Source organism: Paramisgurnus dabryanus, chromosome 6 (assembly GCF_030506205.2).
Source record: "Paramisgurnus dabryanus chromosome 6, PD_genome_1.1, whole genome shotgun sequence".
NCBI classification, from domain to species: Eukaryota; Metazoa; Chordata; class Actinopteri; order Cypriniformes; family Cobitidae; genus Paramisgurnus; species Paramisgurnus dabryanus.
In genome coordinates, this window is record NC_133342.1 from 21,868,529 (window position 1) to 21,892,118 (window position 23,590).

The window sequence follows — 23,590 nt, forward strand, 5'->3', positions numbered from 1 at the left end:
TAATCTAGTACTGTACTATAGTCTAACACAGTGGTTCTCAAACTGGGGTACGGGGGCCCCCAGTTTTATGACATTTTATAAAATACATTAATTTATCATGAATTCTGTGTAATTAAACCAAAAAATAAGCCTACTAACCAACTTTGTATAATTTAATTTGTTTTGTTTAATTAAAATGTTACATTTTAGAACTGTTTTTGTCATACATTTTCTTTGGGGGGGCCGCAAAGGAATGCACCGCATGCTGAAAAAGTTTGAGAACCACTGGTCTAACAACAGATACCATATGTAAACTATGGTTACTGAAGTACTAAAAATAGCTAAAATGGATGAAATTACCAAGATTTTTCACTCCTGCATAACAATACTTTATGCAGTTTTGTGTAGGCCTACTGCAAAAGTAAAAACATGTAAGCTTTAAAGTAAATATGATACAGAATTAATTCATGTGGAAAGAGAAACCTTTAATTTGCATTGGATCAAAAAACAATGCTTAGCATATTCTCTGAATTATGAATAAAGGTAGACATACGCTTTAATTATAGGAAACTGTCTATCCATTAAAGCACATTTAAATGACTGCTCATGCAAACATAAGTGCTTCCTGTAAATGAATGAGCACAAGCAGTGGTAGGCTACTGAGCCTCTAGAAATTATATTGGTTCATTTGTTTCATGTTTTTGTTCTAAATGATATAATGAACTTTTACGGATTTTATATGGGTAAATTTACATATTCCTATTTTAAGCACAATTTGTAATAAAATGTGACCCTGCCTGTGAAATTCAGTCAAACGTCTTAATCGAATTATGAGTTTAGGAGTATCAAAGTTTGATTTCAATCTTTGATATGGCTTTAATCAGTAAGTATTTATGCTTTACATTATGTAGGATGATTTTATGTAGAAAACAGAAAATCACAAAAATGTTTTTTTTTTTTTACAAGAAGGGAGATAATGACATGTATATATTTTAGCAGAATCCACATTAAGAAAACAAAAGAGAGACACATGTAACACAGTAGTTAAAAATCATTTAATATTTTATACATATATTTATATATGTACACATTAACTTGTATACCTGTAATGGTAACTTGATGTGGTCCAAAGTCCACTGATGAGAACACTGCAGGTCAGACCTGCCATTTTGCAGCTATAGACTCCAAGGGCATATCATAGAAAAGCGTTCTGTACCACTTAAATCTAATTCAGTCTTGTTGTGCTGTGGACACCTGCTTGATCTACATACGCTCCTGTGCCGAACTCCTTTGCCTTACAACAGGTGTGAGGTTTTAATCCAAACCATGTGTTCCTTACCTCCTCGAGGCGAAAAGTTGTTTATATTCCTTACAATTTGCTTCAGCTTCAACAGAACAAAACAATTTTGCTATTGCAGGCGCTAAACACAAACTTGGTTGTTTGGACAGCTAATGACAGCGTCCTCTAGTCGACATTTTGTTCTGCTGCACGGTCACAGTTTCTCTTTGCGAATAACATGTTTTTAAAAGGATTACAAATGCTGATATGCACAAGTAGCTTACTTTCTAGGCATAAAACATTACTTATTGAGTCAAAGGCATAATGAGGAAGGACAATCGTGGAGTTTCGCTTCGATTCCAACAATATTTGTCCAAAAGAACACACAGGCGTTTTGGAGAGAACCATCATCTGCATATTCACAGCTCTTTCTCTAGAAATGTCAAAGACCCAGTGCAGTGAATACAAAATCTGAAGACTTTCAGATTCTTGAAGACATTATGTTTTAGAGCATTGGTGATGCGGAATGTGTGCATGACTCTGCTGAGATGTGACGTAAAAAAGCGCTTTAGAGAAAAGGGTTTGTGGAAGAACCTCCTGTTTGGTATGGTCCTGCTGGGCCTCCACCCTAAAAGAAGACAATGTAGGTATTAGTGTGAAGAATGAACCGTGGTAGATTTACTGTAATAAACTGCCAACAGAAGGAAGAACAATACATGTGAAACTATTAAAGCTAGAAGTATACTTATAGTATTACGCGTAAGTTTAAGTATATTGAAAATATTCTCAATTTCCATCTCCCCTAGAGTTAAACATTTGATTTTTACCATTTTGGAATCCATTCAGCTGACCTCTAGGTCTGGCACTACCACTTTTAGCATAGCTTAGCACAATCCATTGAATCTGATTAGACCATTAGCATCGTGCTAAAAAATAACCAAAGAGTTTCAGTATTTTTCCTATTTAAAACTTGACTCTTCTGTAGTTACATCATGTACTAAGAACGACAGAAAATTAAAAGTTGCGATTTTCTAGGCAGATATGGCTAGGAACTATACTCTCATTCTGGTGTAATATCAAGGACTTTGCTGATGCAACATGCCACAACAATTTTCTGTCAGTCTTAATACACGATGTAACTACAGAAGAGTCAGGTTTTAAATAGGAAAAATATCGAAACTCTTTGGTTATTTTTTTAGCATGATGCTAATGGTCTAATCAGATTAAATGCATTATGCTAAGCTATGCTAAAACTGGTACCGCCAGACCCAGATATAAGCTGTTTAAAATCAAATGTTTAACTCTAGGGGAGCTGGAAAATAAGCATATTTTCAAAAAAAGTGGAGTGTCCCTTTAAGAGTTAGACTGCCATTAAGCCAAGTGCAATGAGATATTTATCCTTTTTAAATGTGACGGATTCACAATATGGCCAGGTTTCAACCCGAATGTTAATTCACTTATTGTGCGACAAAGTGACATCCAAAAATATGAAGTGATGTTTAACTCTGAGATCTTCAAAATTACATTTAATCAATGAATAACTACCATCTTCCCTAATTTATTTTCATTTTATAGCCACTGATTTTCATACCATAAACGGGTTGCTGGAGATCCCAGGTCCAGTCTGACCGTAGGTTCCCATAGGTTTGGCCTGTCCATAGGTAGGAAAACCACCTGAAAAGCACCATAACAGAAACAAGCCCATGCAGCCGGTGTATTACCTTAACACGTGTTAAACACTGGCCTTACTGCTAAAGCACTGAACTTGCTACTCCAACACATGCAACATAAAAACTCATCAAAGCACAAAGCAAAAGAAGAGATGCTAGATACAATCCACACACAGCCTTTATTCATGACTGAAAATTATGCATTAAAGAAAGGCATAAGCCACTGGGGTCTTGGGTCAACATACACTCACAAAGACACAAATTATAGTCTCACATACCATTGGGCTGTTGGTGGTAGGCTGCAGGTGGGGGAAAGGGACCTTGGCCAGGGAATTGCTGCTGGAAGGTCCCACTAAAACTGGTTGGCAGGCAGTAACTGGTTGTGTTCCCAAAGCCAGCTGGCATGCTCATGGAGCCAGTGCCAAATGAGGCTAGTGTAAATAAAGGGAGACCAGAGGAGGAGTAGCATGTTTCATCTGCTCATTCCTTAAATGGACAGACACATAACAAGCATGCTGATCTGACCGAGGCTACGCTTTACCTGCGGCAGACGCTCTTCCGTTGGTTTGGAATGGATTTGTGGATACCGGCTCCTGAACCATCCCAGCAGCTACAAATGGGTTTGTGGAAGGAGCAGCTGCACAGAAAAAAAATTATGTGCCCGTTTGTTTGACATTTTGTGTACATATTTACTGTATTTTCCATTTGTATCCCAATAAAGAGAGCGAAAAATAAATGTTTTATAACTTTGCTAAAATGACAAAGCTTGGTGGCCTACAATACGGTTCTGTATAATCAACAGTACCTGCGAAACCCTGTTGCATGTTAGGTATTCCCGGCTGATTTGGAGGGGGAGCAGCAGCTGCTGGAACACCTCCAAACACATTTCTGCATTCCAGAGTAATGGATGCACAGATAAAAAGATATACATAAACACACAAAGACTAGAGTTTAAAAAGCAAGGGCTGTTACAGGAAGATCCCTGCACTGTATGTAGGAACTAAAGTGATTGCTCACCCTTGTGGCCCTGGACCTCCGCTTGTGGTTGAGAAACTAAGAGCACTGTCAAGCTCAGCCAGGGCAGCATAACGGTCCTCTTTTGACATACCGGCCTGAGGTGGGGCCATACTAGGCAGTGGAGGAACTGAGATGCCACCTCCTGAATCAACATCACATACACAAACATATGGGACGTTGAAAACACAATGTTCGATTAACACAATGGAGATAAATATGGTAATCGAGTCTTTCATCAGTTGTTTGTAAAATGATGTCAAACAGTAGATGAAAAGACATGAATGTACAAAGACAGTAGGTGGCGGTATGTGGACTTGACAACTGCATGCCATTAGGAAAACAGAAACATCGCTGTGTCCGAAATCGCCTACTTCCATTATAAATATTAGGCAGAAATCAGTAGGCGAGTAGTATGTACAAATTAATAGTATTTAAAAAAAACAGTAGGCAAAAATGGTTCCCGGATAACCTACTACTTCCGGCAAGATTTTAAAGGGGACATATCATGAAAAATTTCCATGTTTAAGTGCATTAATTGGGTCCCCAGTGCTTCTATCAACTTAGAAAATGTAAAAGAGGTAAACCATGAACTGAAATTTGGATCCCCTTGTGATGTCAAAACGGGAACTTCTTATAATAAAAACGCCCCTTGATCTGCACTATCCAACCACGGCACTGCCATTTAGTGGGCAGACAGAGAGAGAGAGAGGCCAAAGATTTATTTTACAAGTTAAAAAAGTCTTGTGAAATGTCATCTTTAAATCAGAGTGTAACACAAACAATTCAAGAAAGATTATCAAAATGTAAATGACCAGATAATGGCGGCCTCCATAGGTTAAAATGTGTATTACATATTGGGATTTTATAAATTAAAGTGGACATGTCACAATAATTTTTTTAAGATGTCAAATACATCTTAGGTGTCCCCAGAGCACATATGTGAAGATTTAGCTCAAAATACGATAAAAAAATTATCATAGCGTGTTAAAATTGCCACATTGTAGGTGTGTGCAAAAATGTGCCATTTTGGGTGTGCCCTTATGACATCATAAGGAGACAAATTTCAATGACCTAATTTTTCATGTGCTTGCAGAGAATGGGTAACCAAAACTAAGTTACTGGGTTGATCTTTTTCACATTTTCTAGGTTGATAGAAGCACTGGGAACCCAATTATAGCACTTAAACACGGAAAAAGTCTGATTTTCATGCCACAGCCCCTTTAATGAAAATATTTAATGTGTTTTAGTAACGTTTAATAGGTGAAGGCAAATATAAAGTATTTAAGCATACATAAAGTCTTTACAGTCGAGGTAAGTTTTGAAATTTTACAAAAACCATGGCAGGAAATGTGAATGTAATGTAGCACACAATGGATGGCCTTATCGGCAGGATGTGGTACCTGTGTGGGGTTGCTGAATGGAAGGCTTTGAGGGGGTTGACGTGCCAAAATGTGAAGGTACACTTGCGTTTCCAAAGGAATCAAAGTTGGCAAAATCTGTGGTGGAATTATTTTGTGCTACAGATGGCACAGGGTGAACAAAGGTAGTTGATAAAAAAACACAGATGAGGAAAATTAAAGTAACTGCTTGAAAATGTGGTACTGACATATGCAAAAGTAGCCAACAACACAATAATACACACATAAAGCTTACGGCATGGTGGAGGTACAAAGATCATGCACAATAGTCACAGAAGTACAGTTGACACAGAGATCTCAAGTGTTGGTGTTTGATCTGAACATACCTGAGGGCCGGTTGAAATGTGCAAAATTAGCAAAGTTTGAAGAACTGGCAGTTTGAGCTGGAGGGGCAGCAAAAATGTCTCCACCCAAATCAGACAGCAGGTCAAATTTTTTCTCCTGCCCTGCCGACTGGGCCTGAGCCCGACTGGCTACTGGGGACTGAGAGAGAAATATGGGACAGGTCACCAGCAGGAAAAACAAAGCAAAGGGCAGTGGAGGAACTGATCAAAAGACTGTGACACAACCTAGAACTTTAGAGATTGTGAATGATTAAACAAAGACAGATCTGGTTGGAAAAGATCCCTTGTGAATAATTACCTGGTTAGTTGGGGTCTTGGTAAGATGTAGGGTTTTGAGAGGTTGGGGAAGAACTTCAGGGGTGCTACTGGTGCTGCTAGCAGATGAACCAGATATTGAGGCCTGGACAGTAGCTAACACCTTAGCCTGCTCTGGGGGAACATACCTGCAAATGACAATAAATATAATCAAAATTTATGTTATAAAACTACCACACAGGACAGCCTCTTTTTCAGTAATGTTGACAATAGACCTTATCTTACTCTTAAAATACTCTTAAAATAAGATACTCTAAAAAACCCATTAAATACTCCTAAGTATACCTGTGGTAAATATGTATCCTTTCTCAGGTTTCAGGGCAACAAGCTAAGCAGTTTTATATGTATGGAATAACTGATGATGGTCCGTTGAATTATTCGAAAATAATGCACACCAGAGGCGGTAATACGGCCACAACTCTGCTTTAGTTACACCACAAATGTTATTGTATTTTAAGACATTTGTCCATAAAATGCTATTGTGAGTAGGACTATTTTCTTACGCATCTCATCTAAAGTAGGGGTACCCAAGGTCGGTCCTGAAGGGCCGATGTCCTGCAGAGTTTAGCTCTCCAACCCTAACCCTCCAAAACACATCTGAAACAGCTATTTAAAGTCTTATTAAGCATACTACAAACGTCCAGGTAGGTGTGCAGCTAAACTTCTGTTGGAGTTAAAACTAAGTAAGTTATAGCTAAACTCTGCAGGACACTGGCCCTCCTGGACCGAGTGTGGGTACCCCTGATCTAAAGCCTCCATGTTTGTACTTGTTTTTGCAGTAATAGGAACAATGTGAACAAGTATATATATATATATATGAGTAGTTATGCATAATTTGTAGTAGTTTAATCAGGAATAAAGCAAAAACAATACTGAACAATCAGTGTATATTTACTTATATTTGTTGAAATCTGGAACTACTTCATAGGTGTGCATTGACTGAAAAATAATGCACACCCGTAGAATGTTTCTCAGTCATTGACAATAAAGCATTTAACAGCTCTGTTGTATAACAAAAAAAATGTTAGGGTCATTAAACATTTTTACTTAAAGGGATAGTTTGCTCAAAAATGAAAATTCTGTCATCATTCACTCCAAACCAAACAGACCAGGGGCACCGTTCACTTCCATAGTATTATATTTTCCTACTGATGACATGAATCATTTCATTTTCATAGCAAAGTATATCTTTGATCAGTACAACGCAAAATGTTACAGATGCACACACATACAACACACTGCAGAAGGGGAGCATGGATCAAACCAGAAACTCACCATCTTTTCTTTTCATACTTCTCCTGAAGAAACTCTTTGACTTTCTGAGGTTCGCGAAAATCTGGGATCACAGAACTCTTGTCATCATACAACCCAAGCCAGATATGTTTGCAAACCTGAGCACAAAAAAGCGAATACTTAGAGAAACCTCAATACATTTACTGGTCTAATGTAACCTAATATAAAGTGTGCAAAGTACCTCATTGTTGTGTTTTTGCAAGAACTCGATTTCCTGTTGAGTGAAAGTTGTCATAGAGATGGACTTCACTCTGTGTGGAGGGTTGAGTCCTCGTCTAAAATACAAAAGAAATGACATTAAACACCGCATTCTTACCATAAGATGAGAATGAGTGCTGTAAAATTGAGGAGGGGCATCATTATTTTACTAAACTAAACCCTAAGAGGTTTAAGATCACCACTGAGTCATCGCATTCAGCATTGAATATCTTGCCTAATCTTTGTATGCATAAGCAGTTGTAATGTTTGGACATGGGTGCGTCACAACTTATTGATAAAGGTACTTTATAGGCACTTACTGCTACCTTGCAACGTACTAGAAGAATCATAAATGCATTGCATCAATTCCCTACAGTCTTATTTTAAAACGAGAATGAGGTAGGGCTATTCTGGTTTTGAATTTGGTTATATTTTTTAAACAGATGTTATGATGATGTTACAGGAGCAACTGGGAGAGATTCTGCAGATGATCCGTCAGATGGGAGGGGTTAGTAGGCATCTGCCCATACAGACTATACAAGGAGGAAAAATAACAAGCTCTTGTACCATCTGTGTAAATATGATGTTATAAACTTACAGTATTCCGGAGCAGGTGGTGCACACAAACGAGCCCACTGTCATGTTGGCGTAGGTCGGGCCGCGTTGATCGCAATCAAAGCATTTCCTATTAGGAGGCAGGCTGGTCATCTCCCGAAGCATCTTCAGGTGTTTCTCCTCCTGTTTTCGCTTGGCACTCGCCGCCATCACTAAATAACAAAGCTGTCGGCTTTTGGGCAGGTAGAATTGTGAGTTATGAATTAATCTAGTGCATTAACACGTCCGGCAGAGCTGGAAAATCGGTCCACATAGGACTGCCAGGAATAGCCATAAACGTCCTGTTCCTCACGTGACTTAATATATATGGCGCTACAGGCTATACATGTCAATACTGCCACCTATTGCCCTGGAGAACTTAACGAGAAAAATCCATACTGTTAATAAAATATATTTTTTAGCTGTGAACAAGAGCACAAGTAGCCCATGGTAAAGCTATTTTATCTTGGTTATACACTGGTATTGAAAAATTATCATATTAGGACACTGCAGAATAAACAGAAACATTTGTAGTATTGTAAAAGGACTTTACTTTTCTGTGCAGTATGGTACTGAATGAAAGATCGCCATATTTATCCATTGTGGTATATTTACTGGAAAACATTGTTTATTACTCTGTTTTTTTGTCTTGTTTTTCAAAACAATTCTTGAAACATCCTTCAAAAACATGTATTTACTTGAAAATCAAAATGATAGAAAAAATGATCCCATTCTTTCAGAGAAATCTAACAAACTATTGTGAAAATTTTGCTTGAAACAAGAAAAAAATTAAACTACTTAAAAAGATTATTTTCCTCAACCGAGTGGCTAACATATTTTATTGTGAAAGACAAAAAGGCGTTTGCTTTCCAGTTGAAGATATCTTGCTTCCAAGATGTTTATATATTTTTGTTGGAAAACAGGACAAAGCGTTCAAGTGAAAGTTTAATATATTATTTAAAATATGTAACGAAATTTCTTCTATGCTTTATTTGATGTTTGTTGTACAGTGTTGATTTGGTTTGGTGAAAAGGACAAGGATGAAAGAGCTAGGGAGGAAATGGCAGGATGACAGAATTTTGTTTGAAAATATGCAATTTAGATTTTATAAGAAATAATAATAAAATGTTTATAAATAAAGATGACATAGTTACATAGTTAATCTTGTTATTTTCTTTCTTTTTTTGGGTAGTAAAAGATCTGAATGGGCTGAAAATACCATATAGATAATTTATTATAGCATGTTAAAATTGTCACTTTGTAGTTGTGATCAAAAATGTGCTGTTTTTGTCCTTTTAAATGCAAATGAGCTGATCTCTGCCCAAAATGGCAGTGTCATGGTTGGATAGTGCAGATTAAGGGGTGGTATTATCTCCTTCTGACAAATTTCAATTACCCATTTTTTCACATGCTTGCAGAGATTGGTTATTCTTTATCACATTTTCTAGGTTGATTCAAGCACTGGGGACCCACTTATTTAAACATGGAAAAAGTCCCCTTTAAAAATGTAGTACCCAAATTGGATGGTGAGTGAAAAAATTGATAATTGTATTGAATAATGTCCTCATATCTTTTACTGCTTTAAGAAAACAAATGGCACAATTTTACAGTTTTAGTCATAAAACTGGTGGTTTACTGTGATTGAAAACAGGTTACCAAACATAAAAGCTTTTTTCTCATGATTAAAAAACATTAAAAATATCTTCTCTTGGCACTGGTTGGACATTATGCTGCCATTTAAACAAAATTAAATATTTAGTGAACCATCCAAAATATATCGAAGAGATCTCCATTATTAGATGGTCTCAAGTTTTGAAGGTTCTGTCCATGTGATGGTTGTACCAATGGTTCAAGAAGAGTCTTATTTAATCTTTGATCGTTTTCTAACACTGGATCCTCCCATTACTGCAGACTCAGCCTAGATGAGAAAGGCAACAATGTTTGGTACAGTGTTCAAACAAGCCATTCATTAATGCTTTGTTAATTCATTGTAATTCATCCTCCTCAATCAAAATTGTACCTTTCTCCTCCGAGTTGCAGGAAAATATTCTTCAAGGCGAGACTGTCTAGTTAGCCCCTCCACCTCTCTCTGTTTCCTTTTCTTTGACAGTGACTCACGAAACTTTTTAATGCGTCCTCTCACCTTTTCTTCCCTTGAAACAGTGAATAAGGTTACATAACCAATTAAAAGTTTAATTGGACACTAAAAAAACCCACATTTGACTCAAGCCTCTCAGAAAGAACGATAAAAAAGGCAATTAATTTCTCACACTTATTCTGCACTTGGGAAACATTAAAGAGCCCATAACCTAGGTGTTTTCAGCAATATAAAAATAGTCTCTGGTATCCTCAGAATGTGTCTGTAAAGTTTCATATGAAAATACACCACAAATCTTTCATTACATGATGTTGAACATGGCCATTTGTGGCTACAATGAAGTACATGCTGTTTTTGTGTGTGTTTCTTTAAATGCAAAGAAAGCTTCAGTTCCCCTCCCCGTATGCAAAGTAGGTGGTAGAGCGCTTACACATGTGCTTTGGACTACATTTAAACATTTGTCTCTGGCAGAAGGTTGAACTACACGCTCATAAGGCGGAAAATGTTATAGTTGGGGCATAATCAATGTGACATCACATTGATAGGGGATCCCCAACAGCCTGTCTTGTGTGACTGTTGCGGTTTAAAGGACAAGTTCGGTATTTTACACTTAAATCCCTGTTTTCAGATTGTTTATGATGAAATAGAATGGTTTTGACTGAAATTTGGACATATGATGCTGGGCCGAGAATTTTTGGGTGTTTCTTGTATCACCTCCCACCTCAAGAATGGGTTTAATGGTGCACTGGAACAATCCTTCCTAAAATGCATTAAACTTTCATTTACAAAGACGTGAAACTCACCGAGTGGTCAGGGGTGTTCAGTGATATGCTCACACAAAAATCGCTGCAAAAGACGCATTCCAACAGGTTTTAGCGTAGTTTTGTACAACTCCATTGACTTGTATTAGATGTGCTGTGAGGTACGGTATTACTCCGCGCCGGGACTTTTTTGTATTCTTGCAATCGGCAAAGGCGGATTATCGCCACCAACTGGGCTGGAGTGTCTATTATTCAAGCTCTCAGCGGAAGAATGTACGGGTGTGAGGCGTTTGGAAAAATAGGTCCACAAGTTAACAACAAATGGTAAAACACATGTTGGAAAGCATCTTTTGCAGCGATTTTTGAGTGAGCATATCAGTGAACACCCCTGACCACTCAGTGAGTTTCACGTCTTTGTAAATAAAAGTTTAATGCATTTTCGGAAGGATTGTTCCTGTGCACCTATACACCCATTGTAGAGGTGGGAGGTGAAACAACGATCACCAGAAAATTCTCGGGTCAGCCGCACACGTCGAAATTTCAGTCAAACCCGTTCTATTTCATCACAAACAATCTGAAAACAGGGCTTTAAGTGTAAAATAGCGAACTTGTCCTTCAAAGGAGATTACACAAAGAAGAAGAGATGGATTTGTATAATAACTGCACACACACTTGCAACTCATTTTTTGATAGAAACACATTTTTAAAAATCCATTTTATCATTTGGGGGGTTTTAATGAATTTTTTATTCAATAATATGGAAACCTACTTTAAAGGTTTCTCTTTGCATAAGAACTGCACCAATCCCTCTTCATCAGGCTCTTTCCAAACTAGTTCAGGGGTGTCAATTTGTGGCGTTTCAAAAAACAGCTTACGGGCAGCTTTGTACTGCCAGTTTGGAGGGATGGGGTGTGTCTGGAAGAAATCAGAAGCTGTTAGTTATGGACCTTAATGCACTATGAGTAAGAATGCAATGTTTGTGTTAATTGTCTGTCCTGTAATGCAAAAGGATTAATATTAAAATGAGCATAAATTAAATATGGTCATCATTTACTTGCCCTCATGTTGTAAAAGCGTCTACAACTTTTTTCTTATGTGCTATGTCAAAAGTATTTTTTTATCAAATAGCAGAAATAAATAAGATTGTAAAGCCCCTAATTTTAAGCACCAAAAGTGACAAAAATACAATAGAATCCCATTTTAACGTTTTCCTTGCCTGCGTTTTAAAAAAGTTGCCAACCAGCAGTGCCGGCCGGTGACTTCTCTTCCGAGGGGCGCGAATATAAATTATGTGTTTGTTGCATCATGTGAACAATGTGCATCATGTGTCATTGCAAAATAAGGGTTTATGATAAAGGAGAAGCTCACGTTTGATCATAAACTCCTTTGACGCGTGTGCAGCAGGCACTTATTTTAACAAGACACGTAATGCACATACGTTTACATGAACACGCGCTGAACACATATTTTGAAATGATGAGACCAACACAAAATTTTGAACAAAAAGCTGAGATAATTGCATTTTTGTAAAAGACTTTTGTTGGAAATCAGATTTAGAGCGATAATCAAAACATACACTGGGTATTTACTGTTTTAAAACCATGGATGCGTTAGTGTTTTATAAGTTGTGTAAGAGCGTCACGTAGTGGATAATAGTGGAAATATGGGTTGTCGTAAAGTGTTATTGGCAGGGAAGGGTTTTCTAATAATTGATGAGATAACTCATCAATTGCGGGTAAAGAATGGCTGGTAAATATGGCACATCAAAATATGCACAATTGAAAACTGTATATGCCATAATTGAATTGCATGTCTGAATAATATTTGAAAGCTACAGTGGTAAACATTTTAAGTAAATAAAACCTATAGTTTTGGATTTTTACACAAATGGTATGGCATGGCTTCCGAAGAAGACTCAAATGGACTGTTTGTATGGACCACTTTTACTGTGCTGCTTTTCGAGCTTGACAAACCAAATTTGCTGTATAGCAAAGGCGTGAGAACATTCTGCAGAAAATGTTCTCTTGTATTCTACAGAAGAAGAAAAAAATCATAGGCATTTGAACTGACGTGTGAGTTAATTAGTTGAACTGACGTGTGAGTAAATGATGTCAGTGCTAGATTTTTCTCATGCATTTCATGTTTTGTAAGAATTCTTCCAGGTGGACACCTTTTTGTTGACATGTTCCATCACCCCCTCTATTGTATGATGCTCTTTAATGAGCTTCAGTGCCCGACTTGGCCCAAGACCTCCAATTTTTTCACAGTAGTCACAGCCCAGTAAGATACACAGGTCAACAAACTGTAAGAGAGAGAAAAAGAAACAGAGAATAAAGCAATTTTTAAAACACTTTTGACTTTGCAAAGCTCAAACTAAATTACAATAAATCAATTCCTTCACTCGGTGATGGTGAGGTAGCTCACATGCTAATTAAAAAAAAATCCTACTTTCAATGTGACGGCCTCACCAGTACTGACAACAGCTCTACTAGCTCCATTAGGACAAGACAGGTCATTTGAACAAATACTCAGTAAAAACATGGCAATGAGCTATGGGATTAATGAGACTATTGGACAAATAAACACAAAGACCATTATTTTAAGAGCACTATTTAAATACAGCTTTTGATATTTAAAACGTGTGTGTGTGTGTGTGGGGGGGGTTTAATTGCATCCCACTTACAAAGACATTTATGTCGGCCCATTAGCAGACAGAATCAGGCTTGGGCAGTTATGAATTATTAGTAAAATGTTTTACCTCTTTATGTGTCAGCTGTAGAGCTTCCAAAAGCTTTGGTAAGGAGTACTCTGTCACTTCACTAAAAGACAAATAGATTGTGAGAGAATTTGGGAGATTCATATTGCATTTATATTCTGTATTTGTTTTAGTATCATATGGTTTTTATATACTGAGTGTTTTCATATTTTAAAGTTGAATATTAATGTGTCTTTTGTCACCTGAATAGAACTGTTTTGCTGTTAAGTTTTGGTTCACCAGAAGGACACTGAGTGCATTGCCCTTTTGAACTAAGTTCATTGCAAGTGCATTGTTAAGTTTCCATGAAAAGTGCAGTTGCATTGAAACAAAAATAACTTGCTCTGTAGCAACGAAGCAAACCAAATTGCTGATTGGTGGAAACTAAAAGGTTGAAAACTAAAAACCTGACAATTGGTCAGATCAAATTAGCAAAAGTGACAGACACAGAATTAGTAGCTGATGCTATGGAAAACACAGAGTCTGGTTTTTAAAAGGTATTAAAAAACAGGAAATCTGTGTGTTGCAAACTTGCAATGAAACTATAAGATTAGGAGTTGTGGTTTTGGAGATGCAGTTCAGCTGTCATATCTCTTTTATGATCATCAGGCTGAGCCAGTATTGTGTTTATGCTGTCTAGATACAATTCTTTAATAAAACAAATTATTTTACTTATCTCTCTACTGCATCCATTATTCCATGACCATGTGGAAAATCCGCGAAGTATTAAAGATATTTCAATTACTCACAAAGAAAGCATTTCCTTAGAAATGTAAAAATCACCTTGGAATAAAAGATTTTAGTTTTGCTTTAACTTTACAAATTCCATAATATATTAATAACATTATTTACGCACTTTTTATTGACCTTTTTTGCGTGCTTATAAGATAATGGTTTTTGCACTTGATTTGCATCCTTCAATAGACGGATTCATGAGATGCACAAGCGTTGCTGCAGTTATGTGCCTGGCCCGAAGTTAACTTCCGGTCTGTGCTTGTTACTTGGTCTGGCTAGCAACTAAACTGTAACAAATATGTTTTGGAAAATAAAATGTTTCTGTTTACGAAAGATGAGGGAAGCCAGAGAGCATGGATCAATGCTGTATGGATTTGGTAGCCAGGCAAGAATTAAAGGATCGTAGCTAACATTGTATACATTCATTTTACACAGTAACGTTAGCTCAGTGCAATGGTTGATACGCTTTAGCTATGATATGTACTAAGGTAATTTACTTAGACTCTGTTGTTACTGATTTAACTTATTAACTTCCGGAAGTCTACCGGAAGTTAAAGGCATTTGTTTATTTTTTTTGCCACTGAAACTGTCTATAAATCTACACTCTAAAACATGCTGGGTCATTTTTTTATTTGGTCAAAAAGAGACCCAACCATTAGGCTATAAATAAACCTATATTGCGTTTAGCCCAGAATGCTGGGTTGTGTTAATGCATGATTGGGTCAAATATTGATATTTGTTTGGGTTAATTTATTCCAACTGTTGGGTTCAACCCGATCTCACGAATTTAAGTGTTATAGTCACAAAATATTTTGCTCTGCATTTTTCCATGTCCGTACCACAGACATTCTTTTCCGTGTCAGTTAACGTATTAGTTACTCAATTGTTTTTCCTATTTTCCTACCATTTTCGCGTGGGTTTAGGGTTAGAACCACTTTCTATAACATAAAATGACATCCAAAACCAACTCTAACCCTAACGTCAGGCGACAATTGTTTAAAAATCTAGAAAAAAATAGTATAAACCAATAGTTAAAGTGACATCCTAACCCAAACCCAAAATCTAACCCCAAACCCACGCGAAAATGGTTTGAAAATAGGAAAAACAATTGAGTAACCAGTACGTGAAACTGACATGGAAAAGAAAGTCCGTGGTATGGACACGGAAAAAATGCGGAGATCCGTGACAATGACACAGATAAATGGGCAAAATATTTCGTGACTATACCACGGAACTTTGTGAGATCATTTTGGTTGGGTTTGTCCATTCTGACAATATTATGGTTTAAAAATAACTATTAACTAGAAAAATATTTCTCCAATCTTGTCTCACCTGTCTTTCTTTGCATTAAGCTGACGTAGAAGAATAGTCCCTCCAAATACCAGTGTGTCCATGTCCTCTGATGCTACAGCATTAACTGTGCCACTCTTGACCAGATAAGCACATAGTGCCTCTGCTTCACCTGGAGCCTGGCATTCAGGAGGATGAGAAAGTTATATAAGAATCAGATGTAGTTAGATGAAGCAGTGCAATAATATTTCACAACATCAGTAAGAGTGGATTTAAAAGGAAAAGGAGAATGATACCCTGATGCATGGCACACCCATGAGCTGCAGAAGGCGAAGACAGTCTTGTGTAAGATAGGACACTGGATAAGCATGTTCAAAATGTCATCAGCAGATTGTTAAACTTGGAATATTGGCATATTTGTTAGATCAGGTGGAACAATATACATTTGTATAACATATGGATGATTGACAGATGTTTAAACACTTATAGGTAATCACTAGAATGACTGGTATTTATTTTAGTAGCACATTTTCAAATCAAATCAAATAACTTGTATTGTTATCACCAACAGAGCAGTGGTAAAAGACCTTAGTCTTGAGTACATGCTTCAGATGTGCAAAATACTATATATTTCATATAACAAAATATCACAACATGAGTGATATCTTTCATGAGTGATTTCTTTATACCATAATTATTGGAGCTCTGTGAGCTGATCCACCCGGTGCTTTGACCTCTTTTTTCCAGCTAGAGGGATAAATTTGATATTGTAATATCTGTGAGAAACAATGTGGCACTTTTTTGTCTTGCCAGATAGTCATGCATTAAATAAAAGCAAGTTTGCTAATACACATCTTACCACAGCTCGCTTCTGATCAGGCGGTCTTCCATCAAATACAAAGACAGGCTTAATGTCATGTTCCAAGAAAGTCAGAGTGCGGTAAAATAAACCTGTAAGAGGGCTGCAAAGACAGATGTTTATATTGTAAGAAAACTATATCAACAATGTTTAGTTTAATTCAACATTTTCACACAACGTGTTTTTAGATGAATAACTGTGATAATGCTCATTGTAAATAGTGTTTCTGTATGTTGAATTCACCTTAGCTCTAGATGGGGGACGGCTGAGCGAAACTGATTCAGGACGATGGAAGTGTCCAGTGCAACAATCTTCCCTGGGCACATACAAACCAGTTAGCGCAATTTTGACTACTACGATACAGCAGGTAAATGTAGCAGGACTACTGTAAATGCTAATGCGTTTGCATTAATAACCAGCCAGTCATTAGAAAATGTATCTATGGTTATATATATGTAATACACATGTAAAAATGTAATAAACATGGAAACCATTTGTATTAGCACAGTTTCACTATAATTATCATGGTTAAACTATGGGTACTGCAGTGATACAATGGCGGGGAATTTGTTTACTTTACTACTGTATGGTTTTACTACAAATACTATGGTTAAATTAAACTGTGGTTACTTAAGTAAAACCATGGTTAATTTTTGAGTGTTTTAATATGAAATGTTTTCAGATCGTCACCGTATTTATCTTTATCTTTTCCTTCGTGTGGGTGTTAATAGATTGGTGAAATGCTTTACTTAACTTACTTCGATGCATTACATTCAGTTGGATACATTAATCTTACCAGAATAATCGCTGATCTCTTTGCTGCGAATAGAAGTTGGCGCGTCAAATCTAATTAAATCTGCCAACTTTGTGATACCCATTATAAAGATGTTTTTGAATGTAGATCGTGACTGTGTTTGTACTGTTGTTGTTTTCATTCATCGTACAGCCACATTTCCGCCCTGTAGTCGTGTGTTCTACTTCACATAGCGCTGCGCAGACCACTCCTCATATGACATAAAATATCGCGAGAGAGATTAATAAACAACACTTTCGAAACACTCTCGCGATATGTCTATGTCATGCGTCAAGCGGTCTGCACAGCATTGAAGAAGTTGCATGCATTTGCAATCCACTGATAGGTCAACGCCACTGCATTCTCGTTTCGAGAATTGTCCCGCGTCGCTTGCCATACATGCACGAGCTTCTGAAAGAGCGAAAAGAGTTTTGAAACTAAGGTGCATGTGAAACAAAAGGATGGAGCGGTTTCCAATTGTATTCATCTAAATGTTTTTAATGCCAAAAACTGCACTAACAGTCAGTATTAAAACCCCATTTGCTTCGTAAACATGGAGCAAGGACTGGAGATGTCAGCAATGATTCCTGCATTACAAGAACTGGCCAGGTAATATTATGGCTGTTATTACACGCTCATGCTCTTCATAAATATACCGACTGTAGTCTATTGTAGATATATGAAGAAATAAAACTTGTGAGACCTCTCTCGTGTCTTTTTAGTGCTAGTTCGGATGAGTACAACCAGGCTGTGCAGAAACCTCGTCAGATACTGTGTCAGTTTATTGACAGGATACTGACAGATGTTGACGTCGGTAAGATTGCAGCCTGCTTTTGGTTGATCTACATATTTGTGTCACTTTCAATGTCTGTTATAATCTATAGTACAACACAGTTCATAGTTATTATATTGGGGTAACGTCAAAGTTATAAATGTCTGTACAACATCTTATACAATACAGTACAATAATACAAAGTAAAATAAATAAAAAGTTCTGTAGTATATATTTACAACCAGAGTAGGAAATTGTATGAAATTAGTATACTTTATTAAGTTAATTGATAAACTGTACTAAATACTATGGTTTACCATTTTACTATAGAAAGGTTTAAAATCACAGAATGTTAAAATATTATTACAGTTTACAGAATAAATGTGGGACCCTGGAACACAAAACCAGTCAAAAGTTTTTTTCTTTTGAAAATTAGGTTTATACTGAATAAATAAGCTTTCCATTGATATTTGGTTTGTTAGAATATGACAATATTTGGCCGAGAAACAAAAATTTTATCTTGAATCTGAGGGTGCAAAAAAATGTAAATATTAAGAAAATTGCCGTTAAAATTGTCCAAGTGAAGTACTTAGCAACACATGTTACTAATAATAAATATTTATTTTATATTAACGGTAGGAAATGTAGAAAATAACTTCATAGATCTTGATATTTTCTTTGATACCCTAATGATTTTTGGTGTAAAATATTGATAATTTTAAATTTATTGTTGGCTATTGCTACAAATATACCTGTGCTTCTTATGACTGGTTTTGTAGTGCATTGTCCCATATATGAGACCACATGTCAACAAATTTTGTGTTATTGTTTTGTAATTTAGTGCAAAATAAGTGACATTGAAAAAGATTTTTAAGTACCAAAATCTAAATTAAATCATTCATATTATATTTCATTGTGTTTTTTTAACCCACTGTATCTTTTGGTGTATTTTTGTATGCATTTCTCCTAACTGGAAACTGTTTTAATTTCTCCATTGTAGTTGCTCTGGAGTTATCTAAGAAGACCAGTTCTGAACCAGCATGTGTAATGCTTCTGGATTTTGTTCAGCACATCATTAAATCTTCTTCATTGATGTTCATAAACCCAGCATGTCTTTCAGATCAATTCAGAAACACTGAGAACAGCTGCACAGGTAGCTTGAGGAGGTCAAAGCTTATTCTCAAATAAATCTAGTTTTAAATTCTGACTCCCTTTATCCTGCCTTACACAGGTTTTAGTAAATGGATTATCAACCGCCTCTTACGAATTGCTGCCTGCCCAGAATGTGAGGAACTTCACACAAAGATCTCCTTAGTCATCTGTTCATTGCTTCACCTATTCAGAGCCAAGGGTCCAGTCATATTTGGTTTGTTCTCCAGAGAGCTCATCCGTTTAATGCAGTTTCTAGTGGATTTAAATCTCATGGTCAGACCACAATGGCCATTGGTGCTCGAGTGCTTTCCCATCACATCTACAGAGGCTGCTGTTTACCTGACCCCCACTATCCTTCAGCTGTCCTCAAGTGCCTCTGCACAGGCATTGCTGCTGACTTTATTATCAGTGCTGATAGACATTTTGCCAGGCATGTTTTTCCTCCGTGAAGTGGGCATTATATGGGAGTCTGCTTGCCTCATCTTGTCTAACGGCAGCCCGAAGCTTAAAGCATCATCTATGTTACTTTTAGCTCGCATTGTGATCCTGGGCGGTTTCCCTGAAGATCATTCACAGTCATTTTTCTCTGCCTTTTTGCATACGCTGGACTCCTTGCATGCTTGTAGGGAATCAGAGCTTAGAGTCTATGGAAAGGAATTCCAAAAGCTCTCCCAATGTGTTTTCCAGCCAGAGGAAGGGGCACATGGCAAGTTTGAGAGAGTCCATTTGAATTTGCTGATGGAGAGACTGGAGAAACTGGTGGTTAGTGGGACCCTTGAACAGCTGAAGGTGATGGAAGTGAAGGCTACACTTTGTGATATCTTCTGCTTTGTTCTGGAGTCTGTTCCTCCGGGATATGAGTGTGCTGCGCAGATCCGGACAGAGAGAGTCACGGCTATTTGCAAAGCTTTGGTCACAACCATTGGAACACCTGGACAGCAAGAGGTAATGGCCTAAAGGAACAGTGTTTATATATGTTTATATGTATAAATATATATATATATATATATGTATATGTTTGTATATAAATGTATGTATATGTATACGTATACTGTATGAAAAATTGATATAGGGGATGCAAATTTCTTTCTTGTAAAACTAACAACACCAAAAGACCAAAAGTGGTCTTAATTTATTAACATGTTAAACCTTCTGTTACAAAACTAGCAAAGTGTGGAAGGCTACTTGTACGCTGCTCTGAAGACAGAGGCCATTGCTGCACTGCAGGATGTGCATGCTGGTGTATCTGACCTTGCTGATCCTACTATGTATGAAGAAGGAGTTCCAGCCAAGCGACGAAATCTGTCTCTTCCATCACAATTCAGAAGCGGGGCCGAAATCCAACCTATGTATGCAGTGTTGGTTTCTGCGCCTATAGCTTTATATACTTGATCTACATTTCTTCCATATTTTTTTATGATTATGTCCATGTGTCTTGTCTTTGATCAGGCAGGTGGATATGAAGAATAGGAGTGAGGTGTGGACTGCTGTAGATAGCCGACTAGAGGAGTTACTGACCCAACTGAGGGACCATACAGTGAAACAGTGCGTGAACATTGTGCAGGGACTGGCGGTTATCTTACACCTAGCTGCTCTTTGCTCCAAACACTGCCTCAATGGACCACAACGGTAGTCTTAACTTCTTAACCTGTCAATTTATTAAGGGATTGTATTACGTTGCATGGTAAGTGACTGACGTTTTAAAATTTCTTTTAGTGGCAGTGGTGAAAAGACATTAGAGACCACAGATACAACTCGGCTGCTTTGGCTTAAACCTCGAATTTTGGCTCAGGTAGTGGAAAGCTGCCGCACGGTGATGGCCAACACCTCAAATGAAAAAGAGCTGGAGCCTCTGGTAGAAGCTTCAGTTAGGATATTTGATGCTGTCTTGTACATTAATGGTAAAATCTTTTAATTCCTAATTTTTAATATAAAACAATTTTATTTAACTTTTAACTTGTTTTTTTCATCAGTTTTAGTTTGTTGTTTTAGAATACATCATATCAAAGGCATTTAACTCCAATCATTGCAATAATAGTTTGAAATATTTTCTGTTTACAGTCAACAGCCAGGTTGACACAAGTCATTGCAGGAATCTTTGTGCCCTGCTGTCGATTCCTTGGGTGCTTGAACATTCTTCACAAACTGTTTATCAAACAGCCTCTTTTCCTGCTAGTCTGGTCACATTGTCTCAGAAACTTTCCCCTGCCTACTGTAAGTATTTAGCCTGTAAAACATAAACAATATAATACATTATACAGGAACAGCTGAAATGTTGGTGAATATTAGTGTATTTCAATCTGTCTCTTAAAGGCGGGTGCATGATCTCTGAAAGCTAATGTTGATATTTGAAATCACCGAAACAAACACACCCCTTCCCCAATAGAATCTGGAGCTTTTGATAGAACCAGGCAACGATGTTGGTTAGTAGACATGCCACTTACTGCTGATTGGCTACATGTGTGTTTTGGTACTTGACCCGACTTCATTTTTCAAAAGTGTTTTTTTTTTAAATCATGCACCCCGCCTTTAACAGTATTTGTATTAATTGTCTGTAGACTAATTTTTGTATTTTATCCAAAGCTGTACAAACTCGGGCACACTGTGTATACCTGCTTGCTCTTCTGCCGAAGAGTGTGTGTGGTGACTGGCGGGCATCTGTGTACCGTTGGGCCCTGCAGAGTAAGAGTGAAGCTGAGCGGGCCAGTGCTGTCCAGGGCTTCCCGCTGCTGTTGCACCACTTGGGTGTCAAGTCCTACAGCCTCATCCACGAGGTCCTTCTGTACGTTAACTAACATTCACACACTCAGAGTCAAGATGGAAAAGTTATGTTGAAATGAGTAATTTTGGGATCCTGGAAAATCAAGGAAAATTACAATTGTGATTACTAGTCCTAGAAAGGCTCCAGGGTTCCCACAGGACATGAATTTCTGGAATATCATGGAATTTAAAAGGTCTTTTCCAGATAGTGAAAGTCAGGCAATTATAATTTTTTGTCCAATTTATGGAATATCAGTGATATTTTTGCTTTTGTTTGTTGCTTTAAATTTTAGTTTCCATTTATCAAAATGTAATCCGCTTGTTAACTTGTGACGTAAGGAATACCCTTTCAGGGTCCAAACCTCCCCTGATTAAAATTGAAACAGCTGTTTATTAATTTCATACATTTAAGGTACATTTTTTTTAAACATAAAGTGAACACTACATTATCCAGGTTCACGGCATCCCGGACATAGGTCGTGGAAATTCAGTTTTTTAGTCATTCAGTTTTTTTGTGTATTAGCTTTCATTGAATTCTGGTGTTTATAATTTCTACAAATTAATTTAAAAAAAATCCTTATCCGATCTGTAATTATCAGTAATTGGCCAAGTCATTGCTCAAAAGGTGTGGCAACAGTGAACAGACAATATCGGAAGTATAATTTAATTTCCAAAACTGTCCTTTTAATGTGCATTTGTTTACTTGTTTTAATTCAATAACGTATTTAGGAACAGACTTCAGGACAACTCGGCAAAAGTGAAGATTGAGCTGGCTGGAATTACAGGGCAACTGGTCTGCTGTTTGTCTGAGAGCTCACAACTGCAGATTCCTCAAGAGAAGATGCCTCCTCAACAGCTTCTCTGTGCTGGTCTGAACATTTCAGACTCTCATTCTAGACAGACACCTTTCATTGGAGCCTCTATACTCACCCCATTCCTTCTGTTGCTCAAACCCATGGAGGACATGAACGTAAAACAAGGTTAGTCCAGTCAGCATTGCTAAATTTGTTGTCCCTGTAAAGTTGTTTCTAAAATGGTTTCTCAACACATATATGTTAGAAATGCATTGATGAAAATGTCTTCAACTATGTAGTACTGAATTGCAGAGTTTGATTGTTAAACAGTTTTGCGTAAAACTGTGAATTGAAAACGCACCTGAGCCACCGCGCATGCCCCCCTAACACAATCGTAAGCAACCATTGTTGCGATATTTTAAAGTTGAGAGAGATGGCAGCTTTCCCATGAGAGTTTTTTCACTTCGTTTTAGAGCAAAGAATGCTGCATATTTTTCCAAGATTTAGTTTGATAACTTATTTTATTTACGGAGAGTTTTTTTTCATAATTCAAATTTGGTTTGTTGGTTAATTACAGCATTTCCTGTGGTGTGACAAATGTGGTGTTATAAAAAACTCGATTTACGATTCTATTATATTTTTTCCCAGCCCCCATTTAAAACAAAATAATTGCAAACTGTATATATATTTTAAAAATATATATTTATTATATTT

At 37.1% G+C, this 23,590-nt stretch overlaps 3 protein-coding genes across 4 annotated transcripts in view; 1 reads left to right on the plus strand and 2 right to left on the minus strand.

The window, feature by feature from the left end:
* Positions 1-1,012: 1,012 nt before the first annotated feature.
* agfg1b (ArfGAP with FG repeats 1b) lies at positions 1,013-8,447 on the minus strand. Of its 2 annotated transcripts, XM_065276068.1 has the most exons (12): positions 8,112-8,447; positions 7,497-7,590; positions 7,298-7,413; positions 6,006-6,150; positions 5,690-5,846; positions 5,346-5,462; positions 3,946-4,087; positions 3,734-3,816; positions 3,470-3,565; positions 3,207-3,359; positions 2,850-2,932; positions 1,013-1,886 (listed from the first exon to the last, which is right to left on the minus strand). In XM_065276068.1, the coding sequence occupies exons 1-12, from the start codon at positions 8,276-8,278 to the stop codon at positions 1,827-1,829; spliced, it is 1,413 nt and encodes a 470-aa protein (XP_065132140.1). In that variant the 5' UTR covers positions 8,279-8,447; the 3' UTR covers positions 1,013-1,826. The 2 variants fall into 2 exon arrangements, with proteins under 2 accessions (XP_065132140.1, XP_065132141.1); XM_065276069.1 differs by lacking the exon at positions 5,346-5,462.
* Positions 8,448-9,707: 1,260 nt separating this feature from the next.
* LOC135766687 (probable flap endonuclease 1 homolog) lies at positions 9,708-17,574 on the minus strand. Its single transcript, XM_065276070.1, has 11 exons — positions 17,402-17,574; positions 16,849-16,921; positions 16,606-16,708; positions 16,436-16,493; positions 16,043-16,104; positions 15,789-15,925; positions 13,725-13,785; positions 13,137-13,268; positions 11,736-11,881; positions 10,128-10,260; positions 9,708-10,025 (listed from the first exon to the last, which is right to left on the minus strand). Exons 1-11 carry the CDS (start codon positions 17,538-17,540, stop codon positions 9,969-9,971), a joined length of 1,101 nt encoding a protein of 366 aa, XP_065132142.1. The 5' UTR covers positions 17,541-17,574; the 3' UTR covers positions 9,708-9,968.
* Positions 17,575-17,792: 218 nt separating this feature from the next.
* atr (ATR checkpoint kinase) overlaps positions 17,793-23,590 on the plus strand; it is a 32,858-nt gene continuing 27,060 nt past the window's right edge. Inside the window, exons 1-10 of the mRNA XM_065276072.1 lie at positions 17,793-18,007; positions 18,121-18,212; positions 19,171-19,323; positions 19,402-20,267; positions 20,490-20,671; positions 20,772-20,951; positions 21,039-21,223; positions 21,384-21,536; positions 21,906-22,104; positions 22,812-23,062. Of these exons, the coding sequence (XP_065132144.1) occupies positions 17,952-18,007; positions 18,121-18,212; positions 19,171-19,323; positions 19,402-20,267; positions 20,490-20,671; positions 20,772-20,951; positions 21,039-21,223; positions 21,384-21,536; positions 21,906-22,104; positions 22,812-23,062 (2,317 nt within the window). The 5' untranslated portion in view covers positions 17,793-17,951. The remainder of the gene's footprint in view (positions 18,008-18,120; positions 18,213-19,170; positions 19,324-19,401; positions 20,268-20,489; positions 20,672-20,771; positions 20,952-21,038; positions 21,224-21,383; positions 21,537-21,905; positions 22,105-22,811; positions 23,063-23,590) is intronic.